At 43.3% G+C, this 25,326-nt stretch overlaps 2 protein-coding genes across 2 annotated transcripts in view; both read right to left on the bottom strand.

The window, feature by feature from the left end:
* Positions 1-13,398, bottom strand: part of kcnb1 (potassium voltage-gated channel, Shab-related subfamily, member 1) — a gene marked incomplete at both ends in the record, with an annotated part of 28,645 nt that extends 15,247 nt beyond the window's left edge. Inside the window, one exon of the mRNA XM_080846825.1 lies at positions 12,823-13,398. Coding sequence (XP_080702951.1) covers positions 12,823-13,398 — 576 coding nt within the window. The remainder of the gene's footprint in view (positions 1-12,822) is intronic.
* A 3,029-nt stretch (positions 13,399-16,427) lies between these two features.
* Positions 16,428-24,396, bottom strand: ptgis (prostaglandin I2 (prostacyclin) synthase; the record flags this gene model as incomplete). The annotated part of the gene is made up of 10 exons (XM_080845668.1): positions 16,428-16,587; positions 16,948-17,099; positions 18,375-18,556; positions 19,075-19,219; positions 20,954-21,141; positions 21,943-22,067; positions 22,901-23,047; positions 23,367-23,542; positions 24,088-24,211; positions 24,335-24,396. 10 exons carry the CDS (start codon positions 24,394-24,396, stop codon positions 16,428-16,430), a joined length of 1,461 nt encoding a protein of 486 aa, XP_080701794.1.
* Positions 24,397-25,326: the final 930 nt, after the last annotated feature.

Below are 25,326 nucleotides of genomic sequence, written 5' to 3'. Positions count from 1 at the left end.
CCTGCTTAAACTTTGCTGCCAATACTGAAGTCATTTTTTATTTTAAAATCAACAACAGTCTGACAAACTCACACACACACACACACACACACACACACACACACACACACACACACACACACACACACACACACACACACACACACACACACACACACACACACACAAACAAGCACATACAGTATTCTCCATTATTGCAGCCTTTAATATCGGCCCTTTGTAGAAAGTTCTCATTAATGCACAAGGCTGCTGCCTCAATGCGAGCGTGAAATCATGTTCCTCTGTGATACCACGAGCCAACAGGAAACACACTTTGATCGCCTCATCTTAAGATTAGCCCTCTCTAGCAAGGAGGGACTTCTTCTGAAGTCCTGATTTAATTTCATAATCTCATCCCGACCAAGAGAATAAGGAATCCAAATTGGGTGCCCTCAACTTCTCTTTTTTTTTACCTTTTGTTTTTCAGATGGTGGCAATTTCGAGGCAAATGAAAAATGCTGGTGCCCTGAACTCTGATTCACCCGTAATCATCATCTCCATGCAGTGGGTGAGCCAAGGCTCAGTCCCCTCAATCTGGCCTGTAACCTCACTCAACCCATTCATCCTCATAATCCACTCAGTCCAGACGTATTGCGCCGTGTGGATGGAGGCGATACACAGGGTGCTGTGTACCCATCCACATTCCATTACAAGATGATAACAGCTCCATTATCGTCTCATAATTGCATGTTTATTGTGTCGCGAGCATTGAGAGAGGGCTTGTGCTCTGGTTCACCCAACTCTATTAAGGGGACAATAGTACAGTATATGACCACTGAAATTAATATGTCAACAGAAAACATCCAGCGATGCTCATCTGGACTAATGCCGTCTTGACTGGGGCTGATATGGGATTAGTTAGAACAGATGAGAAGCAATAGAGGCGAACACAATGCAACTTCAATGTTTCCCTTTGATTACAGTGAATTGACACAACGGAACAGCTGCATGAAATAAAAGTAAACAACATTATGTGTCGTCACCTCTTGCACAAATTGTGATGTATTTACTGCATTAGTCCAGGAAAGAAAGGGCATACTTAAGTGCTGTGGTAATGTATGCCTTCTCATATAGGATGCATCCTTCTGTGGGAGAGGGATGCGAGGAGCAGAGGGCAAAGTGCTGTGTATTTATAGTTTCCTCCCGGGGGTCCCCGAGATGGGAGGCTCAGCGTCACAAACAGACAGGTGAGAGAAGAGGGCCACCAGGTCACCGGAAACATCTGACGAATCACAGGGGAGGGTGTCAGGTGGCGTGTGGTTTTAAGGAAGCCTGGATCATTTGCACAGGGAGTATCAGGGGAAAACTGCCCATTTTCGAGCAGTGGATTGTGGGTCTGATAGAAGAAGTAAGGTGGGTAGGGACATGGCACAGAGTCTACACACTCTCCATCACTAAAGCACAGGGTCTGTCGCCCAAGAAACAGATGTACTTCTCCATGGTAACAGCAGTTTCTGTTCTTGGAAGTGAACTGGAATGTGCTGATTAAATCGAAAGAACACTCAACCTCACAGAGTCAGAGAGCACATGATTGTTAGTCCATTGTGCGTGTGCACAGGCCTGATTACATGTTCACACATGGCAAATCTATGTTCTATAGTGCACTGAAACAGAAAAAGCCCATCTATTAGATGATGGTGCAAAGGTAAGGGAGAGCAAAGAACCAAAGAAGAAAATAAGATCAGACCTCTTGTGGAACCTACAGAGAGAGAGAGAGAGTGAGAGAGAGAGAGAGAGAGAGAGAGCGCTGTATATCAGTATGGAGAAATGGTGATAAAAAATCCAGTTTGTGCCAGCCAATCCTGTTGAGAATACTGGAGGAATGAGGGATAGTGTGGGTGAAGCCTCATAAACCCATTTTAAAGAGCCATCCTATATGCACTCTGCAAGAGGAAAAAGGCAGGATGTTTCAAATGACTTACACCACTCCGTTTGGTGCAGTTCAATCTGTTCAGCCATGCATCTCTGCAGGCCTCTAAGATGTGATACTCAGAAGGGGTTGCTTGATCGATGATCGTCTATGCACGCTTGCAAGATTGTAAGCTATTTCTGAAGAGCCAGGTGACTGGGTGCAAGTCATGGGAATTGGTTCAATAACACAATACTCACTCTCATAATAATAATATAATACAATTTATTTAATGGCACCTTTCATGGCACTCATGGTCACCTTCCATCACATAAGATCAACAATAAAACATACTGATGGAACATCTCAATGGATGGTCTTTGTTGTCTTGATGTTTATTAACCACACACAGTATTCAGGACTGATGCAGAATGGGCAGAATGGCAGGGATATTTTCACAACAACACCCTAGCATGCTACACAATGTCTCTCGAGTGCTGGGAAAGCTGTTGCTTATGCTGAGAGCGCCCCTGGGACGCTGCAGCTGCTTGTTGAGAAGGGACGGAGTAGGCGGCACAGTTTTTGTCTCTCTGTCCCCGTTTGAGTGAGCCAGTTGCAGGTAGGGTGCTAGTCTGTCTCGGTTGAGAACCAGCGATTGCTGACGCCTAACTAGCTGTACCCTATACACAACATTAGACAGTTTTGCACAGTACATGGCCGGCCCGACCCACTGGCTTGAGAGACTGACTTCTTATGCTCAGCAATAAACCAATACCTCATCTCCAGGATGGAGTCCTCCCTCAGCAAAGGGTATCGTATGTCCACTTCTGTCGAGTTCCAGGTGAGCCGCCCCCACCAAGGCCTGGAGCCCAGAAAAGACAGAATCTTGGCTCTGATCTCTCTCCTCTTGTTGTGAGGGATCGATGAACTCGCGTTTGCTGTCATTGTTGCCTGCCGGAGGCTGGAGAAAACTGCTGCCCTCTGCCGCTCGCTTCTGAAGGCAGGGGGGTGCTGCAGTTATCACTCTTAAGTCACTACATCGTGAGCCTCACAGCACTGGCAATGCTGGCACTGCTCGTCTTCACACAGAGCGTCTACATAGGCGTGAAGATCGCAGTGGCGAAATGGCTGCAGAGTCTCGAGCCACCGGGCCAGCAGGAAAGGAATCATATTCCATATAGGTGGCAAATTCCCAGGATAACAGCTAGCAGCTCTTGACAAGTAACACAGTAGTTTCTCTCTGGTTGGCTGAGTAAGCGGCTGAAGTAGGTGATCACCCATTCACTGTGTTCACCCTCCTAGGAGAGCACTGCACCCCACGTCATTGGCCTCGTGTTGAGAATGAAAGGTTGCTGTGGGTCTGGGAACTAGCACTAGCACAGGAGCCTCGTGGAGTGCTTCTCGGAATCAATCAAAGACAGCAGTGCAATCTTCACCCCACTGAAACAGTTACCCTTTTCGATGTCAGAAGTTGCAGCAGGCTGGCTGTGGCAACAAAATCTCGAATGAACTGGCGGTAATATGTCGCCAGCCCCAGAAATCTCTGCAACTGTCGTACCGTTAAGTACATTATGGGGAATGGGCCAGAATCTCACCCCTACCGACCACATAGCCCAGGAATGTTTTCTCTCGCCAGAACAGATTACTTTTCTTTGGGTGCAGACGCAGGCCAACTTGGTAAAAGGATGGGAAGACTTCATGCAGGCTAGCCAGGGCACTTTTGGAGTCTGCAGCATGCACAAGAAGGTAATCTAAGCTACGCAGCTGCTTTGGGGAACACCCGCCAGCATCCATAAAGCCCTCAGCGGTGGCTGGTCCACTACAGATCCCGAACGGGAGAACTTCAAACTGGCAGAGCCCATGGCCAAAGGAAAAGGCATGCCTTTGGGGTCAACTTCCCAGTAGCCCGGCGGAGATCGAGAGAACTAAACCAGCTGGACCTAGCTAGTTGAGGACATCACCTCCAAACAATTACAACTCCGCAGGTCCAAGTTGTTCACTGCCTGTCTGGTCTCAGCAGTCAGCGCTAGCTTCAGTGTGCTGAGCTCTGAGATGGGCTGCAGTGGGCTCGGGACAATCTGGGTGAAGATTTCATTGGCCCGAAGATTTGAAGAAGGCATGGCCTCTGGAGTAGGCAGCATGGCAGCATTTCTCTTTAGCCTGCAACGAACTCGGCAGAGGCTGTGTGAACAACGACCTCGGCGGAGGCTGTGTGAACAATGAGCTTGGCAGAGACTGCGGCACTCAAATTTGTTTGGGGGGTAGAGAGTGGATCTGAGGGCCAGTGAACCAGCCACCAAGCTTCAGCATCAATCTTTTTCCTTCTGGCACCAGCCTTCTCCCCAGTCACAGTCTTACACCTACCATGCTACTGGGAGGGAGCCAGTGGTGCCCGGAAGGATGCCAGGTTGCACTATGGAGATTGGTGGCCCCGGTGTCCCCATTGGTAGGGTTGACCATTGAGCTAGCAGTTCATGTACAGTCCGGCCTTGGAGAACAGGGACTGCAGACTATGTCACTATGATGCTCCACTCCTACCAGTAAGGTGGTTCTGGCTTTAGTGCTGGAGCAAGACAATCACGAGCCACATGACCAGGCCCGTCACACCGGGAGCAGCGGTTAGTTTACATTTACATTTTGTCATTTAGCAAACGCTTTTATCCAAAGCGACTTACTTAGGATGTACTTTTTTTTTACATTTACACTGATGGCACACTGCACATCAGGAGCATTTAGGGGTTCAGTGTCTTGCTCAGGGACACTTCGACAGGGTATCGAACTAGCAACCTTTTGATCACTAAACAACTTCTCTACCTCCTGTACTACTGTGGCCCCGGGTGGTTAGTCCACCACAGTGGCCGACATCTGGATGATGGAGATAATTTCCACTGGCGCACGGCTGGGTCCATTTCTTCAAGCCATGAGGCCACTGCACTTATCTTTGGGGATATGTTCATAGACGTCCTGCACCATCTCCACCACCATCTCCTTGTCGTTTTCTCTAGGGCTTAAGGCAGCATGCATCAGTGAGATAGCTGTGTATGGATACGCAGGTCAGTTGGGGGAAGCACTCTGATGAGTAGGTCAAAAGCCAACCGGAGTGGTAGCAGCAGCCTTTAGTACCAGTGGGGAGTAGCTCAGGTTTACCACTGTTGAATTTCAGGTAATTGTTTGTCATCCACATCTGTAAATCCATGGGAGAGAGTATAAGTAGCTTTTCGTCGACAGCATAACATTGAAAATGGACACCATAGTGCCATGTTGTCAAGGAGAGGCCCCAATATTGAACCCTGAGGAACTCCATGGTGAACTATGGAGCTTTCTTACCGGTCTGTAAGTCTGTATTTGTACAAAATGTCCCATCTGCCAGGCAGTGGGCAAACCACTAATAAACTGTTCCACAGACTTCAACGAAAGCCATATGATCCATCAGGAGCTGATGGGGTATAGTATTAAAGTTTTAAAGGCAGCACTGAGGTCTAGGAGGATGAAGAAGAATCCAATGTACGGAGGAGGTCATTGGTGGCTTGTTGGCTGTTTCAGTGCCATCTGATTAGGGTTTGGGGCGAAAGCCAGATAGGAAATACTGAAGGAGATTTGACCTCATTCTCGAACGCAGTTAAGAAAATAAGAAATAAGAAATATCATGAAAAGTTCCGATCTCCGAGTGGGAGAATACACCCTGGCCAGTCGAACCTAGAACATCCCACTAGGAAAGTGCACTACACGAACACTGCATATGGCAGTGAATAAATAAATAAGCACTTAACTCAATCGTGTGGATATAGCTATAGTGGAACATCTACATTCTGCAACAGTACCTCTACCTCTCCACAGGTAAAGTTAGGTCTGCATTTACTCGACTGGTGCTCGCTTTCTACTTTGACATGATTTTGATCGGCCTGAAGTTGCTTTTTCCGTTGGCTGTGGATTCTGCACACGTCTCTTTAGTTGCATGCCCTTATAAGGAGCCAGCAGGGCGTTTCTGTATGCAAATTCAGGTGCAAGAGAACGTGCCTTCAATTTAAGAATCAGTGAACAGGTAAGAAAACTTGGGCGGTTTAAGAACACATTTCCAGGTGTTCATGCATCTTTTTTTACTTAGGTTGGTCTTTCGAAAGCCCGTAAGAAAATATTTAAGAAGACACTTTGAGAATGAGGTCCATTGTTGTTATCAAGGCAAATATGGAGTTGAGATAGACCTACCTTCTCAAGAATACTATAGATGATTGGTAAATTGAAAATAGGTCAGTAGCTGTTTAGGTCACTAAAATCAGTTTTTCTTTCAACAGTTGGTCTGATTATGTCAACTTTCAATGAAGAGTGAACTTAACCAGTGGACAGGGAGAAGTTGATAATAGAAGTTATCAGGATAATGATAGAAGGGGTGGTGGTAATTGAATCTAGGTGACATTTGGCGGACTTGGACTGATTGTGCATTCAGGCAGCTGGGAATTGAGAAAGTTCCCATTTAGGAACATCCCATTACTGAGTTGAGAGTTCACAAAGTTATATAACGACAACAAACAGGCAATGGTTAGGTAGTGTAAAGTAGGCTATAGCTAGATGGCTCACATTACGTTAGTTACACAAAAGTACAATCACTTGCACTAATGAGTACGACCTAATAAACAGTGATTTATTTGAGCGGAAAACATATACTGTATATTATTTAACTTTCACCACAAATGCTCCCATGTCAAGTCACGTCCAACCTTTTTCTCTTAGCTCTCAAAAATGTCCCACTTTCCTAGTGGGATGTTCTGAGTTCGACTGGCACAGGTGTGCTCTCCCACTCGGAGCTCGGAACTTTTCAGGACCAGTGATGTTAGCAGAGGCCATTTGCTTATGAATGTCACAAATTTTGAAGTTTAAAAGAAGAAAAAAAGCAAAGCATTGATTATTAGAAAGGTGATTGTCATCCCACATCCTACACTACGCCCAAAGCCACCTCTCTCTTTCACAAAGCCACCTTTCTCTTTACAAAACCAGTTCTCTCTTCACAGTCACCTCTCTCTTCACAAAGCCACACATGTCCTTCACAGCTCCCAGAACCAGGGAGGACTGGATTCGATGCCCTCCAGTTTGCACTACTCTCCTGGAATGCTGTTGGGCTTAGGGCTATTTTCCCCTTCATTATCCTTTTGGAATAATTTGGTACTCAGCAGGCATTAAGAACTCAACGATGCGAATCAATTCGCCAATGCACTTAATTAGATGCAATAAAAGGAAAAGGCACATTCTCAAACGAGCACCTGATGAAAGAGAGGCTGCCAGTAAGCTCGTTAGGAGTGATTGTGCTGCTGAAGTTGTGATGGGAAAGCATCACATCCTCTGTGCTACTGGAGCTGGTGAATGACATCATCGCACACTTTTGAAAGCTTCAGGAAGCATGAACACTGCAGATGCTACAAAGGCATCCAGGACTGAAAGGTCAATGGCTCACTGCCCACATATGTCATTATCAGTCCAGTATGGATTTCAGCAAAGTAAATCAATAATCATGTACAAATGTATCAGTTAAGACGCTAGTCTGTGTCTGAGGAACAGTGAATAATACATGCATACAGATTCTGGTAACCCTGCACTTTTTTATGTACTGCATACATTTGTAAATATATACACTTCGTCCTCACTACATTGTATGCATCTGCATTACAATATGTTAATATAGGTCCATGTGCATTTTATTACTGTATGTCCACATTACTATATGTCCACATGCATTTCAATCAAGAAAAAATGGATGATTGTGGTCAGTTTAACCTGGTGGTGCAAAGCGGAACTACATCTCAGGACCAATCTGAACAACAAAACACTATACTCTTCCGTGCAGATGGAAAAAACCCAGGCTAATTAATTTTCCATTAACCTCTCCACAGGCCTTCCCTACGTAATGCAGAGACCACTTACGGAATATATAAGGAATTTCTCATTTGTTGAACACTTAACCCTAACCTCCAGCTGATCCCCTGTAGTTCCCTGCAACAACTAAACAGAACATGTTTTTTTCTTTACCAGGTCATTCACAAACTTTATTATGTTGTTTGACACGGGTATGACTTTTTAATACATGGCACTCTGACCTAAATGTGTGGCCAAGTCTTATATCAACAGGGGACCTGTTCATGATGCAGTAGCCATGACTAACTGATGCATGGTAAAGAGATCTTTATGGGACACAAGTGAATGAAATCTAAGCAGCTGCACTTAGACACTCACAGTGTTGTGTATCCTATTCCCATTGATTTATCTTCCCATCAATATGGGATATCACCTTATCTTCTATATGGTTATATTTGCCATCTTCTCTAGATGATACAAAACCAATTTAAAGATCTGTTGCAGTACATTGACATTGCCTTTAGGATTGTCCTATGAATGTACTGGCTAATTTCATCTTCATGCCTGTAAATATGACCCAGACCCATGAGACTGGGAGCACGGGAAATTGAAATGCAGGGACAGAGGCTTGTCCACATCAAGAGCAATTTAGGCTTTCACTAGTGTGAATAGTGCAAAAGGTCTTCCTGTATACATCAGAAAGTAAATAGTCCTGCTTAAAAGCCACACATCTGTATGTAAAACCCAGTACTGCATACAGACTACAGACCAGAATGCAAACAGCAAGTCTCCTACTTGGAGACAATAGATGTGCATATAAGGACTACAGACCTGTCCATAGACCACATGGCTACACACATGCACACGCACAAGTTCTGCACACATACAACAGTACAGACCAGTCCTACTCACACTAAAGTTATCCAGTGACTCTGGAACAGCTACAGCCCACAAGCCTTCTTGCTAGGTGTCTACAGGTGACCATGCACAAGCTCTCTCTCCTTTCTGCAGACATCAGGGCGGATTACAATTCAAGGCTTTTGCCAGGAGGGCCGCTCACAAGAGCCTTTTATTTGGCTGTATGTACTGAGATTGCGTGGTGTTAGCAATTAGCAAATGAATTGCCAGCGAGATCAATACAAACAGCAATGATCTGCTGACCAAGTACTCAGCATAAGTTCCCCTGGGCCTTGCAGGTTCCATGAGACCCTTCAGTTTTTCCTGTTCCGCACACAGCTTATGACGAACAGAAAACAATAAACAAACCTCATATATATTATGGTCTGATTCAATGTGTACAAGACTAAAAAACTGCACATAATGGGGCCCGTGTACATGTGCACTCTGCACAAACATATGGATGCATAAACACCCCTGAGTAAATACTGTCACTATTGACTAGATGTGAGTGTTTCCTAGATTAGATGTGAGTGTTTCCCTTCCCAAATGAGGTATACGGTAGATATCCCAAAATGGAAAATAATGCCTGACTACATTTGAGACATCCTCAGACATACACGCAGCACCAAAATGTCACGCTCCACACGCTCTGTGAAATCCTATCATATCGCACCTCATACCTTCAGCTGTTAGCTCTTTCAAAACAACTGTGGCTTTGCACCTCGGAAACTTAAAAAAAACGAGACCTGTCTCTGCAATATCTGTCCACCATCGCATAAACAGCAATGGCACCGCCTTATGAATGGTCAAGCGGGTAACATTTCATGCCGGCAAATTAGCTTTGAATGAGAGCGAGCAGCCCTTAAAGTGGAGCACATGGTAATTTGCAACGCGGGGCTGGTGGTCAGGCGTAATCTGATTGCGAGGTAAGGGCCAGCCGGAGAAATGTGATTTGCGGGCAGAAGGCAGGCTGAGCTGCAGAGGGAGCAGCAGCCAGGATGCCTGTCTCATTGGAGGATAATTAATATGACATTTCCCTGACATTTAGCAGGAGGGTGTAGTAGAGAAGAAGGAGAGATGGATAGAGGGAAAGAGTGAATGGACAGAGTTTGAGTGACTACGACAGAGACGCAGACATCGATTCCATGGAGGCAGAGCAAGTGACGAGAAGTTCTCCTCAAGAGAGGTTGAAGGGAAAAAAAACAATGGAACCAAAGCCCACTGTTTTCAGGATATGCACACACACACACACACACACACACACACACACACACACACACACACACACACACACACAGACACACACACACACACACACACACACACACACACGAACACACACACACACACACACACACACACACACACACACACACACATACACACACTGACTCACTGACTCACTCACAACCACCAGTCATCAGCCACACTGACACACAAGGTCCCTTTAAAGTCTCTGAGGTTGATGGTCTGTTGACACTCCTTTTAAAGGAAAAAGAGTAGTCTACCCTGTTGCCAGGTAACAGCTCTCCTCTGATCAGCTGCCCCACAACACCACCTCCCCCTTTATTTCACCCTCCCCCAAACACACACACACTTTCTTGCAGGTCTCTGTTTACGTGAGCTCGCATATGGAACTTCCTGCCTTACAAGGGCAGAGTAAAAGGACCGGTTGGAAAATGTGTTTTTAATCAAGAGTAACATCATAACAAGTCCAGAACTCTGAAACTGATGAAATGATTTTTATCAACTAAAAACTAAGTGGGTAAGGCAGAGGAATCTGAGTGTTCCACAAAGATTTGATCTGATCATAGATAGATCTGATAGAGCCCTGTAAGCTGAAGCTTCTCAACATTGGAACCCTTAAAGTGTCTAGCCAGCAGTTTCTTCTGACAGGGCATTGCTGTTTCTTACGCCGTGCCCAGCTTGTCTGCCTCAAATGTCTCAGCCACTCAGCAGTAGCACGAGGCTGCTGAGCGCCAGGGCACTTGAAGAAATACTAATGCCCTACTGAGGAAGAGTTTGGGAGGATGTGCGAAAACCCAAAGAGGCCTCCTCTCCACAGCTTCGATCAATCTGATTGCTGCATTAATGTATTTAGTGCCCATTGGCTGGGATGGTATGTCTTCTCTACCCTTTTAAGCTAATTGCAAGTTGATATATATCACTCTAGAAGTGTAGAGGCAGCATATTCTCTCTCTTTCTCTCTTTACTTCTCTGTCTCTCTCTGTAGAATAAATGCCTGAGAAAAATAGCCATTGAGTTAGCAGCGATGTAACATTCATGATTATTTTGTAGAACACACATAATAGCCACATTATAATGATAGCAGCAAAGTGCAGTGAGTTCAATGTAAAAGGTTTGATACCAGTGGCCAGACATACAAGTAGATAAGCAGTTTTTGGGTCTCAAAACATTTTTATGATAATTTCATAGTGAAAATGCACAATAGGGCAACAATGTTGTTTTGTTAGGCAAGCATTTCACTTACACAAAACTTGACTTAAAACTTTTAAGGTGCCATTAAGAAAGAACGAATAAAAAAACTAAACAAAGAACTAATAGACATGCAAAGCATCCTTTAACCAGACAACCAGACCCTAAAGTGACACAGACAGCCAGATACGTAATGGATGTGTCAATGGACATGACGAGAATATGAATCACCAAACATTTCCTTTCCCGTTTGTACCCTCAGTAATGTGTGAGATATTTACATTAACCTTTTTTTTATCTGCATTCTGGAATCAGAAGAATGATTAAACAGGAGAACCACTAGCAGGCACACTGGAGCACATTATTGTGGCATAGTTTATATGCATGCGTGAAAGTTAATGCATGCACAGAAATGCAGACAATCTGAGGCCAAGGATATAGCAGGTCCACTTTTGTTCTTAGTAATGTGTGAGAAACGTATATTTCACATTAACCTTTTTTTTCTGTTTCTGGAATCAGAAGAATGATTAAACAGGAGAACCACTAGCAGGCACACTGGAGCACATTATTGTGGCATAGTTTATATGCATGCATGAAAGTTAATGCATGCACAGAAATGCAGACAATCTGAGGCCAAGGATATAGCAGGTCCACTTTTGTTCTTATCTGTGCCTAGACATTTCAAATGGAAAATCCATTTATGACACCACATAAAACAAAGCCGATCTGGACTAGGACATAAAACCATTCCATCCGAACAAAAACATTCCATTATCAATGGCTATCCTCATTGGGCCGAGACATAATAAATGTTACTGAATATGAAAATGTAGGTGTCATAATTGGTCACCCCCAAATGTCATGGACTGTGGTTAGTGCTTTAGCACACCAGCAAACAGGTCCGTTTCAAAGAACCAGGAAATTCTTAGGTTGAATAGGTTCCTACAGTAAAGTATTAACAAAATATAGCATATGTTACTTTACTGACAGTTCTTGTCAGAAAAGGATGTATCTCAGTATTTAAGGGACTGGATGCAATCACATACCTGTGACTAGATGTGAATGAAGAACCACATCAGAAAAATCTGTAAAAGACACTCACAGCCCCTGTTGTTGTTTTGAACCCCCCATTGCATTGGTAATGAACAAAAAGGCACCTCAAAGCCCTTAACGCTCTATATTTGCATCTCAAAACAAAGATGAGTTACCTTCAAACACATATTTTCAAACACAACTTTAAGAGAAATAAAAATCAGCCTATTTCCAGCACCATGACTGTAGTATGGTTTCTAATGTGAAATGATTACCCATCATTCTCTGAAAAAGAGACCTGCCCTCATTAGAGGTGTCCCGCTTGGTGCTCAAGACCAATGGACCAGATTTAAGGACCAGTCCAAATTTAATCCTATTCCAGAACAGAACAACTGGTTATTGCAGAAGACAACACAATTTCTAAATTCCGTCTAAGTCTTAGCCTTTCCTATATTTTCAAATTAGACAACCCTCACCATTACAGGAGGGGCATAATCAGATTATGCCTGTGAAGACAGCTTCAGTAAATCAGGGACATTCCTTAAGGGCTGCAGTTGACAAAACATTGACCTTTGACATTTACCTCACTAGTGCATAATGTTCAGGTGCAGGTTGGCCACCTAAAGGGAAAGCACTGTCTTTGAAGGCCACATGGTAAGGTGATAACTTGATCATGAAGTTCCCACCTAAATCTATATTATCAGTTATAAACATGCAGTTACCTTAGCTGCTACAGAAGATCCCGGCTTTTCAAGAAGATCCCAAAGTTTCTTGCGCTTTTCGGCGCAGCACGTGTTGTCAAACTCTTCGCCCTCGCGGTCTTTTAGCGTGTCGGCCTCGCGCTTCAGCTCCTCATTCATCTGTTCTTTCTTCTGGTGGTAGCGCGCTTGGCAGCAGGACTCCAAGTAAATCTCGTCGACGCCCCAGTAGTCTAACTCCTGACTGAAGGACAGCGCGCACATCTCCTCCATCATATGCAGTTTACCGGTACGATAGAAATTGAGGATGGACGTGAAAGCACCAGGGTGCCGATCGAAGAAGTATTCGTTGTCATCCAGGTTGTAGTCGTCGCATACTTCCATGAGCGAGTCGTGTGTTTTGCAGTCCCGCAGTTTGCCAAGCCGCGTTCGCGGCAGCCGGTCAAGGGTTCTCCATAAGACCTCATGTGGAAGACCCCCGACGTTCAGCTTCACCCGGCGGTAGCAAGCCATACTCCTGACAATATCCACCGGTTCCGGCTGAAGAGATGCTGTCGACCGAGAACTTGGCTTGTTCATTTCTGCGGATGTGTTTTCCATCTCTATTTTGCAGGTCCTGAAGGATCTTACTTGTTCAGAACACACAACACGGCCCAAGAATGAACGTTCACTTTCAGGCTTGTAGTACACATCCTTGCCTCTGGCGAAGGAGGAGAAAGAGACACATCAGTCACTGCTTACAGGTTTGAACCAGTCACCTGCTATCAATCAAGATAATAATATCCCCCAAAAAAGCTTTCGGTATACTTCATTAGCTACATCTTTTCATGAGATTTAACGACGAGTCGGCGGATTTACTTGTGCCATGACTGAACGCTGTTGTGAGCTGTCCACTTTGAGACAGTGCTGAAACTAGCCCCCCTTACTTATTCATATGACTCTCTCTCTCTTTCTCTTTTTCTCTCCCTCTCTCTCGTCGCTATATGACCGATCTCTTTTGCTTCTGGTTCAATTGTAGGCCTAGGTAAAAAAAAAAAAAAAAACACTAAATGTCTCAACCGAAAGTGAAGAGTTAATCAGACCGTTCATATTTCTAGCCCGCCTTGCACCACCAAAACAGACCCACATTCTGGCTGTTTCCGCGAAGAAATTAACTGCCAATCGGCTCTGGTTGATAAGCAACCAATAGGCAATGGGTTATTTTAGATTTTTTAGCTTGTCCACTTGGCTGTAAATTGCTAGACATTTTAAACATTTTAGTCGCATTGCTGTATGCCAAAACCTTACTTGATTAATAAGGCTACCTCACACATGCCTTGCTAGCTGCAATGAATCGTTAATGATGACAGCCGTATTTTGTAAGTACATTAAAGGTTTCTTGCATCAATCTGCAGATGTTCAAAGATATGAAGTGTAATTAAAACATAAGCTCGAATTATTCGTCTAAGGATGATGTGGTACCACGACACCTTAAGACTGCATTCATAAGTCCCTATGCTGATCGCACCAACATTACAAGCGACAAATGGTCGACATGGTTCAAATGAAATAGCTTTATGTGTATCGATCTGTACGATTTATTTATAATGTTTTCCACAGCATGCGTAGGTTAATTGTCAAAAGGAACATGCCTATTTAAGCCATATACTGGGAAATATGTTCGATGTTAACTCATGTCAAGTAGTCTAGTGCTTACCATAGTCTCATTGATCAAATATTTTAAATATGCAGAATTCCCTGGAAAATATACCTTTTCGTTGAGAGATTGTAATCATGAAAATGAATACAATCAAAAGAACCGTCATTGATTTACCATCCCAATGAGACGCAGGCTCCAGAGCAGATTCTCCTTTAGTCCTGTCATGTTTAGGCGGCTGCGTATGCTGAACCCAATGTATCCAAGGTTTGCTTTTATGACTACGATCAACAAGTTAGTAAAGCAGCTACAAGCTTTTTCTCGAACCTGATTTGTCTGCCTAGCTGCGTTGAAGCGGTGTCGACAGCATTTCTTGTAGATGGCCGTTTCCCGAAGCCACCCCTCCACGTGCCCTCACCACCACCCCACAACAATAAACACACCGTTTTAACTCTTACGGTCCGGCAACGAGGAGGTCTTGCTTGGTGGAACTGCTTTTTCAGCACGCCACGTCTGTGCCCTATCACAAAAATGGCGCCAGCATTCCCCCGCCGCCAAACACACATCTCCAGTCTCTCTCGCACAGAGATGCACGCTGAGGTTCAGACTGGGCCACTACCTAAATACTACAAGTCCTTATGTTTCATAATCTTACATCATACTACATAATGATGTTTAGAAAGTCCATTTGCATACAGCGTACAGTCTTCATGAGAATAGCAGTGCACTGGGCAGGGGCGGAGTGGGACACAAAAATCCACCGGGACAATTCTGACTGCACCGGCCCACCACCGGCCCACAACGTGCCCAAAACTGGCCCAACCCGCATCCCCTCCACCTCCCATATCAACTACACAAACAAACGGGCGGCTTTTGATCATTATTGTTAGATTTAGTGTTGATGTGTGTGTGACAGACATGACAGTGACAGTGACAGTGTATTTGTATATGTACATTTATGGAAATACGGAACAAATCGCGTCCCGTATTGGCTCAAATGTTATGCTAATTCGCAACAATGTGTCCTGTCAACTCACTCGCATTTAGTTGACGGCTGGTTGAATAAATCCGTAATTCTTGTACATTTTGATGCACTTTCCTCCAGCATCCGCCTCTTTTTCAGTCTGGCCTTTTTGCCCCCTCCTTTCTACTTTCTCTTATGTCCTTCCATCAGGTCCGCTTCACCAGCTCTCTCTCCCTGATAGCCGCTAATTTATCTCCCTAGGTTCACTTGATAAAGGCACAACGATACGCATTTCCCATGAGGCAATTTGCTCCGACCATTCTACATTCAACAAAAAAACGAATTAAATCGCTGGCCAATTTATATTTGTGGTCATGAAAGTAATGGAGTGTCTGAATAAAAAAGAATTACATCAATATAGGAGGCTAAACAAAAATCAGAAGGTTGGATTAATGGGAGTTTGACACACACCATAGGTGTGATGTACAGAGACAAATAGTGCTATAAATAGTGGTTGGACTGCTTACCTGGACAACTCTTAGAGAACTTAGAGATTTTCACGGGACCATAATTTGACGTACATGCAACTTCGATGGGCCGCTCATGAATTTGACACGGCGGCTGCGAAGGCCGGTCTGCAGGCTGGTTCTCGATAGGTTATTGGCCGACCGGCCGACCGGGAAAAATCCCGGTCCTCCCGATGGCCACTCCGCCCCTGGCACTGGGCACTACGTGAAAAACTAAGTTCTACTTAACGGTCTCCAATTTCAGCTAAAGAATAGATGTGCTAAGTTAGATACTAACGCAAAACAAATACAGAGTATTCTTAAAATTATATTTATTTAAATCTTCTATTCAAGGGTTTATAAATCACATTTTCTTCACTGTACAAAGTGTCATATATTGTTTTTTTCACATGGGATCTAATACACACATTGGTATAAATATATATGTATTTATATATAAATAAGCAAATGTAAAAAATAAATAAATAACACAATAATAGTCTTCTTGTTATTGGCGACTGCACTATAGGGAGCAGCTGGTTGGCTTCAGTCGATATCTGATCTCAAGGTCACCGATTGGCTGAAGCATTCCAAAGCCATAGCGACTGGGGTTCACAGGGGGCATGGTGCATCGCTGGTCACACAACTCCAGGTCCAGGTATGCGAGAACCATGAACACAAACCTGATAAAAGACACAGAAAGGTGTTTATAGATCCTATTTAGATTGTGTTGAGTTTATTTGGGTACGAGGGGCAAAGTTCTGGTTGAGGTCAACAGAGCTTTTTCAAGGGAGCGACACCTGGGTTTAGGCTTTGGTTTATTCAATTCCTGTAACACACATGTGAAATATGAACAAATCCAAAATGGAAACACCAATCAAGAACAATGAATTCCCTAAAGGACAATTGTCAGCCAGAACCTTGTTTTACCTATTGACCAGAGAGACACTCTACAAGGAAAAGCTGTTTTAAAACTGTGCTTGGAGATCAATGTATGGTGGAAATAAATGTCATCTCATACATTATCATCCGACTGTACTCACTGTTTTATGCCACTGATGGCGAAGTGTCTGCCAACACACATGTTACCGCCAGCCCCCCAGGGCATGTTGTAGTATTTCATCCTCACCCCTCCCTTGAAGAAGTCTGTCCTCTCTGTTCCATCGGCATTCAGGAAGCGGTTGTACTTAAATTTCTGCCAAAACACAACACAACACAGCCATTTTAATCGGGTCAACATCTGTGTGCTAAATATACACTTAGGATATCTACATTCAGTGTGTTTCCCATCATTCACAGTGAAATGAACATACCTCAGTAAAATGAAGGAACTACATTCAAAAGAAGGTAATGGATGTCTGTCAATTCCATTCTATTTATACAATGCCTTTTACAGCTTATACAGTCTCAAAGTGCATTACAGAGCCCAAGGCCTAAACCCCCCATACTAACCAACAAGCTTAATTTTTGAAAGATTATTATTTTATTTTATTTTCGCCTTTATTTTGATAAGACAGTGAAGAGTGACAGGAAATGAGTGAGAGAGAGAGATTAGGAGTGGAGACAGCAAATGACAACGGGGTCAGATTCAAACCCAGGTCCCCGTAGGCACTTGGACCTGTACAAGGTCGGGATGCTGCAACTTAACGGTATAGTCCACATTTCTAATCCAATATTCTTTTTTTGTCAAATCCAGCGAAATGCTCCTCATGTTCTTCTACCTGTCAGTTCAGTGTAGACGCTCCAAAAAACTTTTACCCAATCCTGGTTTTGGAAATGAGAAACAAACACGGTTGCCCGGACCTAGCCATACACAATCCCTGCCCATCAACACAGAGCTTCAGAAGTATGGACAAGAGGGGTGTAATCTGATTGGCTGTTGAGCTCAAATATCAACAACCTTTCATGGAACCGAAACTAACTCTGCCTTTAAGCCACAGCTAAAGTCTAATTGACCTCTTACGGGAAGAACCCAGCAGCAGATGCAGTAAACACTGCTGATATGATCTGATATGGTATCTGCATGTCAGCTAATAGGGTAAGCTGACACCTGACCCACTACCCTAGTATGACTATAAGTGTCAACAAAACTGATTAGTAATACTAATCCTATACTATACTAATAAACACAGTACAATTCTTATTGGGTGTATCTGCAATGTATTCATTATCATTTAAGGACTGAAGGATAGGGCTTTGTCTGTATATGGTACAACACAAGTTAGGGCTAAAGGACATTTGTGCCTCCTTAGTGAAACAGAAAAGGAGGCGTTCTGAATTGTTTAAAGGAATCAATACATGCGCACACACACACACACATAAACACATGCACACGCACGCACTCACTCTCACACACACACACACACACACACACACACACACACACACACACACACACACACACACACACACATGGGCGCTCACACACACAAGCAAGATGAACCTGAACTATCACACCTCTGTGGCTCACCTCTGGTTCGCTGTGGATCTGTGGGTCCATCTGAGGGCTGAGGAAGGGGAAGAGGCAGACTCTGTCCCCGCGGCGGAGCAGGTACTCCCGGCCTCCGCTCATCGGTAGCAACTTGTCCTGGATCACCTCCCGAGTGATGAGAGCTGCAGCTCTGAGACGAAGTGTCTCTTTGAGGACGCTGTCTGCAGCCGACAGTTTAAAGGAGAGATAGACAGTCATGGAAAGTTATTTAAATACCAGAGAAAGCTTACTTAGTCAACCTAACCAGGGTGAATGAATGTCATGTTTTATATATATAATTTAGAATAAAAAACTACTAAAAATCTTCCTCCACTAAAAATGCATGACTGACATGTTTCTTCCTTTCCTATCTGCATGGCAAACCCATATACATTCAAAAAACGACCTCTTGACGTGTTGTTGACAAGAATACAAACCCTGAAATTTGGGGTTATGGTTAGAGGTATGCAATGTTCTGATTGTTTTTTGAATATTCATATTCACTCCAAAACTGGCCTTATAGTATACCTACAAAAGCAAAACTAACCCTTTTCTGGATTGAAGTTTGTGCATATGCTCTATAAGAAGTGCCCATAACACTGATACATATACAGTGTACACAAAGATAAACAGATTTAAGTGCTGTATTTCCAAACTCTGAACACACTGCTGAGAAATATATGTTTCAATCCATTCTCACCCAAAACTGGAGTACACTTCTGTAGGCTGGCCAGTGGGTGGCGCTGTAGCTGAAGACTTCTGATCTCTGTTCTCACAGCGAGCATTGCCTCGGGGTGTGTCAGCAGGAAACCTAACAGCCAGAAGGCAGCTGGGCCTGCGTTGCCCTGGAAACATGAACAAACAACAGACTTGCTCACCTTGAGGTTGCTTCAAATGGAATTGTAAAAGCAGTCTTTTTAACTGTTCTCGTCAGAGAGTTCTGTCTCAAACCAGTTTGTTTGTGTGGCTTACTTTACACAGTAATGTTACACCTCTTCAATTAAACACACAGCACCAGATATGTTTTAATCACTATATAATGACACCCTTGACTGGTCACAACAATCTCCCTTTCTGAACACAGATGTTTTAAACGGAGTAATATTAAATATGTAGAGTAGATGCATCGGATATGAGAATGAATCAAACAGGGAAATGTTGAACACAAGAACAGCATGAAAGACATGTATAACAATTGCATGTGAGGTTCTGGCTCTACAGAATCTGCTGCTAGGTGAACAACGCAGGCGTTCAGGCCTATCATCCTTCTTCACACATCTGCTGAAGATTTAAAACTGACAGCTCCATACACCACCCTTTCATAAGCCTTCAACCGAATGAGCTATCTGCCATGTAATGCTGTTTTGAGGTGCCGGTGATTTACTGAATGTTTTCCCGAGGCCAGGCCATAAACTACAGTGCTCTCGTGTGGATGACAGCCGTACTGCAGCATGAGTCAAACAAGGTCCAGAGCAAAGGGCTGAGAGATTTGAAGCGATACTACGCCACTGAAGAAATGCGAAACTAGAGCAGGAGGATGAAAAACTAAGGAACAGAAAGTGTGGGTGTGTGTAAGTATGTGTGTGTCTGAGGGTGTGTGTGCGTGTACTAAATGAGGATCAAAACAAGGCCTCTGTTCAGGCAGGTGGGAGCGGCTGCAGCCCACATTTACACAGGCTCCACTAATCTCCAGTTTATACCTGGCGCCTGAGGCAAAACCACACTGGGAAACACTTCTAGGTGGCACATCCGGCTAACCACATCTCACGTCAAGAATCATCACCACTGAATCACCAGCACACTGCCAGAGACAGGCACGCTCTGTGTGTGTGTGTGTGTGAGTGTGTGTGTGTGTGTGTGTGTGTGTGTGTGTGTGTGTGTGTGTGTGTGTGTGTGTGTGTGTGTGCGTTCTCAGGTGAGGAGTGTGAGTCCATTGTCCCAACACACCACACAAGATGGCAAAACAAAAAGCCTGTTGCCATGGGGACGTGGAATGTGGCGAACGTTAGTTGTCAGACTGCATCAGCGCAGAAACACTATAGGTGTTGAGTTATGAGTTGTCAGCAGACAAGAATGTTCTCTGAGTGCAACTCCTTTCTCCTGTTCCTCTTACTTTCTGGAACCCAAGGCTCAAAGGGTAGATAAGGTTAGACGCATTCACAGCTCCAGGTGAGGCTCTTATCAAAGAGGAAGCAGAACTTCTGTGTTCCTTGGAATACACAGAAAAGCGGAATAACACAAAGACACAAAAGAGACCAATACAGACAGACAGACAGACTGACAGACAGGAGACAGAAGACAATCATAAGTGTGCATGTGTTGTGTGAGCTGTGTTGAGAATCACAGTCTCACACTGGACCTGATCCTGCAGGTAAGGAAATTGTGCTAACAAGGAGGTTAACACCTTTTGCGAAAGTTGGGAAAGAGGAAGTGTATGTGTATGTGTGTGTGTGTCTGTTTGAGAAAGAGAGAGAATAAAGAAAGAAAGAGATAAACAGAGAATGAATGAGGGAAAAAGAGAGAGACAGAGAGAGAGAGAGACCAAATGGACAGGAGACAGTGCAAGTCTTCAGACTCACCTGTGTGACCCACAGCTGCAGCAGCATGGCTCTCCTCTGGCTCTCTTCCTCTACCCTCTCGCTCTGCAGGTGCTGCAGGTAGCTCTGCTGCCAGGTGTTCCTCTGGGCTCCAGCTCTCTCGCCCAGCCAGCAGGCACTCAGTAGATCCCACAGACGCTCCTGTGCTTCACTAGCCACACGCCGCTCACCTGTTAGCATTAGCAAACACCACACGGCATCACTTCACACAAGCTGTAAGGTGAAATGGAGTTCAGGCTACATGAATCAAGCGCAATACATTGAGTCATAGACAGCCAATAACAGGTCAGACATCATGCAATAAAATAGAAAAATGTTAATATCACAGTAATGTGTTAAACAACTCATAAAGACATTGCATTGTGAATTTGAATATTGAATAAAGATAGCATTGTGAATTTGAATATTTCATTTCCTCAATAAAAAACTTCTACAATACTTCCTGCATAGCCATTCAAATATATTACTGTGCTGTGTATTCTCAAACAAAGAACCACTTTTATATACAACACATTTATTTATAAACTTTTAGAGTTGCAAAGGTCAGTTTCTACACACTTTTACTGAGTATGTCTTCCCACTCTATACTGGGTAAAATCTACAAATACAAATTTTAAATTACCTTTTCACTCTGACCTTCTCACAGCTATTTCTACAACCTACTCAACAGAAGGAAACCTCAATGCACAAATTGCATTGCATTGGAAATATATCAATGAGGAACAGCCACTCTGCATAGTCAAACGACTGACAGTTCAGGTTATTCCCACAAACCCACTGATATCTTCTATGCACATTTATCAAGCTCATGATTCAACAAATCAGAAATAACTGCTATATTGTTGTAAAAGTACAAATAACTATTCTATGTCACTAACTCGTTTTCATTGAAATTTGAGGCAGACAATATTTTCAGAATATCCGCTTATAAACATCATGTCATTATAATCATAACTGTCAAAAATATCTACCTTTCTTTGCAGTCAAACGAGCAAGTTTGGCAAGGAGCCCATCGAACTTGCGAAATTCTTCATAAACTGTGGTAAGTTGTGTGATGTCACTCTTATCAACTTCAAAAAGGGTGAGGTAACCGGCTCTGTGGGGCAGTAAAGGAAGTGAGGCAATGAGATACTAGACTCTGGTGATACCAGTGACAAACCAACTGGTCACACTGGTGAATGTGACAGCTGGATGTGCTGTTTTGAAGCATGTGACTGTGACTCAGAATTATAGCTGTTTATAGTGGCGTTATACCTAGCTGAAATATAACATGACATCTATTGACAGCCCACAGGAAATCGTTGGCTTGACTGTGCCACACCTAAGCGTATTTAATAATCAAGACAATGGTCATATTGTCTTGTAATGTCTAGACAGAGTATCCACAAAGAAAACAAAGTGAACAAAGGGCTCTTTTTTGGGAAGTTTACCACGTACTCTGAGTTAACTTACTCAGGTTTTTCATTAAATCAAACTTGGAATACCTCACTGGTGTCTGTCAGGTATAAACAACAACAAAAACAATACCAAACCAAATGCATTATCATTAGTATTATTATTATTAGTTGTAGTAGTAGTACCAGTAGTAGTTTTTTGTTTGGCTTTTTGGTGTCATATATGTATAGATGGCCAGCTTATGTTGAATACAAATGACTATTCATGACACTAATCTTTGTTAATATGAGGTGTTTCTGTTAAAAAAATGGCCTTAAAAATCCTATATCTATCCGGCTCTAATTCCAAATCTAATATTTTAAATCTAATGCCCTCTCTCTCTCTATGTCTCTATTTTTCCCCTCACTTGGGCTATTTCAACTCTAATTGGGACCCTTAGGTTTCAGTTGCTGTGAAGGTCCATGAGACCATGTTTGTTTTTAATAGCATAATATGAATACATTTAATTGCACTGAGTTAGTTTTGCAGTATCACCTGAACAGCAGGCTGTAGCAGAAGCTGAAAAGCCCATCCTGTCTCCACTGCATAGGGTTCTGTGCCACGTCCGTGGAGTTGAGTAACAGCTGGAGGTTGTTCTGCATGGACTCACACAGCTTCACCAGACCTGGGCCCTGAAAGTGCCTGGGGTAAGCAGGACACACACACACGCACACACCAGACACACACACACACACACACACACACACACACACACACACACACACACACACACACACACACACACACACACACACACACAAAAACACACAAACACACACACACACACACCAAACATACACACACATGCAGACACACACAACACATATAAGACATACATTGGTGGAGTGACTCATGGACTCAAAGTTGGCTAGCCTTTTTCCTTGGAAGAAGTACGACAACCATTAGTCATGTTGTCATTTCTTTCAACATTTACTTATCTGACAGCATGTCAGACACCTACTGTTTCATCCAAGACCTCTCGGACGCTGGGTCATGATTGGGCAAGTTTAGACTGAACATCCTCCGCATAAGCACCTGCGCGTAGCGTTTGAAGTCGAGAGCCTTTGTGTCAGACAGCAAAGCGTCATAAGCGTTGGGGTCCAGAAGCACAGTCACATAAAGTCCAGCAACACGCACCTGTTTGGAAAAAGTGTAGAAAAAGATGTAAAACTGTCACAAGTGGCGAAACCATTCAAATTACAGACTAAATGGTTGTCATGAGAACATAGTGATGATACATTGAGACTAAAGATGGTTAATGAGACTGTATTCATTTCAAAGATAATGGATAACAGCATTATTGCTCTTTATGTCAATAATCCAAAAAGCATAATGATTCAAAGAGCATATGAAGGAAGAGTAAGCATACACATATACATATGTAATAGGCTAAACATTAAACACAGAGACATCCACATACAGCCTGTACTGCATAGAAAATCCATAAAAAAGCACAAACAAAAAGTAGAGGTATTTGAGGAAAAATTAGAAGTAATAGACTAGAGCAATAGGTTCATAAACAATTGCTTTTGTACGGTTTTGTACGGTTGACAAATTAACAGATTTCTGGACATTGGCAGGCTCAGAAGAACTTCATACTTGCCTTCATTGATGTTGCTATTAGATTGAGTTTAAAAAATGACACCTGTTGTGTGTGTGAACAATTCCGAAAGGATTGTTACCGTGAAAATATCGCCATGCTTCTTCTTCATCCGATTCAGGAACTTGGCTGCATCTCTTCCAAATTCAAGGGCATGGCCAAGCCAAGGAATATTACCTTTGTCTAAAGGTGGTTCTTTGTTAAGTCTACGAAAAATGGAAACAAAACATTTTCAAACATTCGGCAACATTAACATTTGAGTCTCCATAACAGGCCATTCAACCGTAAAATGCGAAATTACATAGGGTACTAGGCACAGCATGATTTACCTGAAACGCCGTGTGAAGATTACAATCACTGCGATAAACAATAAAATTGCAGGCCATAACATGACTACGAAGCACTACCAACGAATGTTAGTTACTATTTCTCACTGCTGCGGATTTTGACGCTCGCCGAAGTTATCAGAAGTTGCTTGCAATGCGTCACCTGCTTGCAACATGACAGAAAGAGGGCGTACTTTAAAGAAGTGAAGTAAGTGTGATAAATACGCACCTAGTGACTCATCTTAAATGTGTCCAGAGTCCCCAAACAAAGTATTTGAAACGTTTAATAAATAGTTTTAACCGTAACTGATTTAAAAAGAGTCAAGTGTGCCGAAATTTCATTCTCAAATGTAACATGGACATCACCCATCGCTCCACGTGTTAAGTTTCCCTCTATGTGATATGGCGAAACTGAGATGTATGCCTACTAATTCTGCCTGAGATGAAAAAAGATATGAAATTACCCCACTAAGGGCTATTTTAATCTCCACAAATTGAACACGTTTTATAGACGTTCTAAAAACAAGTCAGTGCAAGTCAAAACAAACAGGCTATTTCTCGAGGGAACACATCAGTCCAATTGAAACACTTAATCGTGCATATGGCTTGACCATGACACCAGATAAACTATGATACTGTTATGCACCTGCTCACTCCTGTTCTGTTTGTTTTTCTATTTTTTGCAGTTCTGGCTGGTTTTCTGTTCTCTATGTGTCCATAGTTCCCTAAGCCTGACGTCCGTGCTTCCTTGTGTTGCAGCGCCTGCAATGTTTCCGAGTCCGGCAAAATGTGTTCCATAGTCAGACAATAGGTGGCAGTGGTGCAACATACAGGGACATACCTTTTTAATAGTTCTGTAGGAAGTGCTGAGTATATAGGCCTACTACTAATCTCTACTACAGTTCCGACTTCAAGCAGATAATCAACATAAACGATCAAACTAAATAAAATCAAGTGATTCCTGTTCAAGTTGTTGTCCTTCATGCATCCTGAAA

The sequence above is a fragment of the Sprattus sprattus genome (genome assembly GCF_963457725.1).
Source record: "Sprattus sprattus genome assembly, chromosome: 10".
In the NCBI taxonomy this organism is placed as follows: Eukaryota; Metazoa; Chordata; class Actinopteri; order Clupeiformes; family Clupeidae; genus Sprattus; species Sprattus sprattus.
This window is presented reverse-complemented; position numbering and strand designations above follow the sequence as displayed.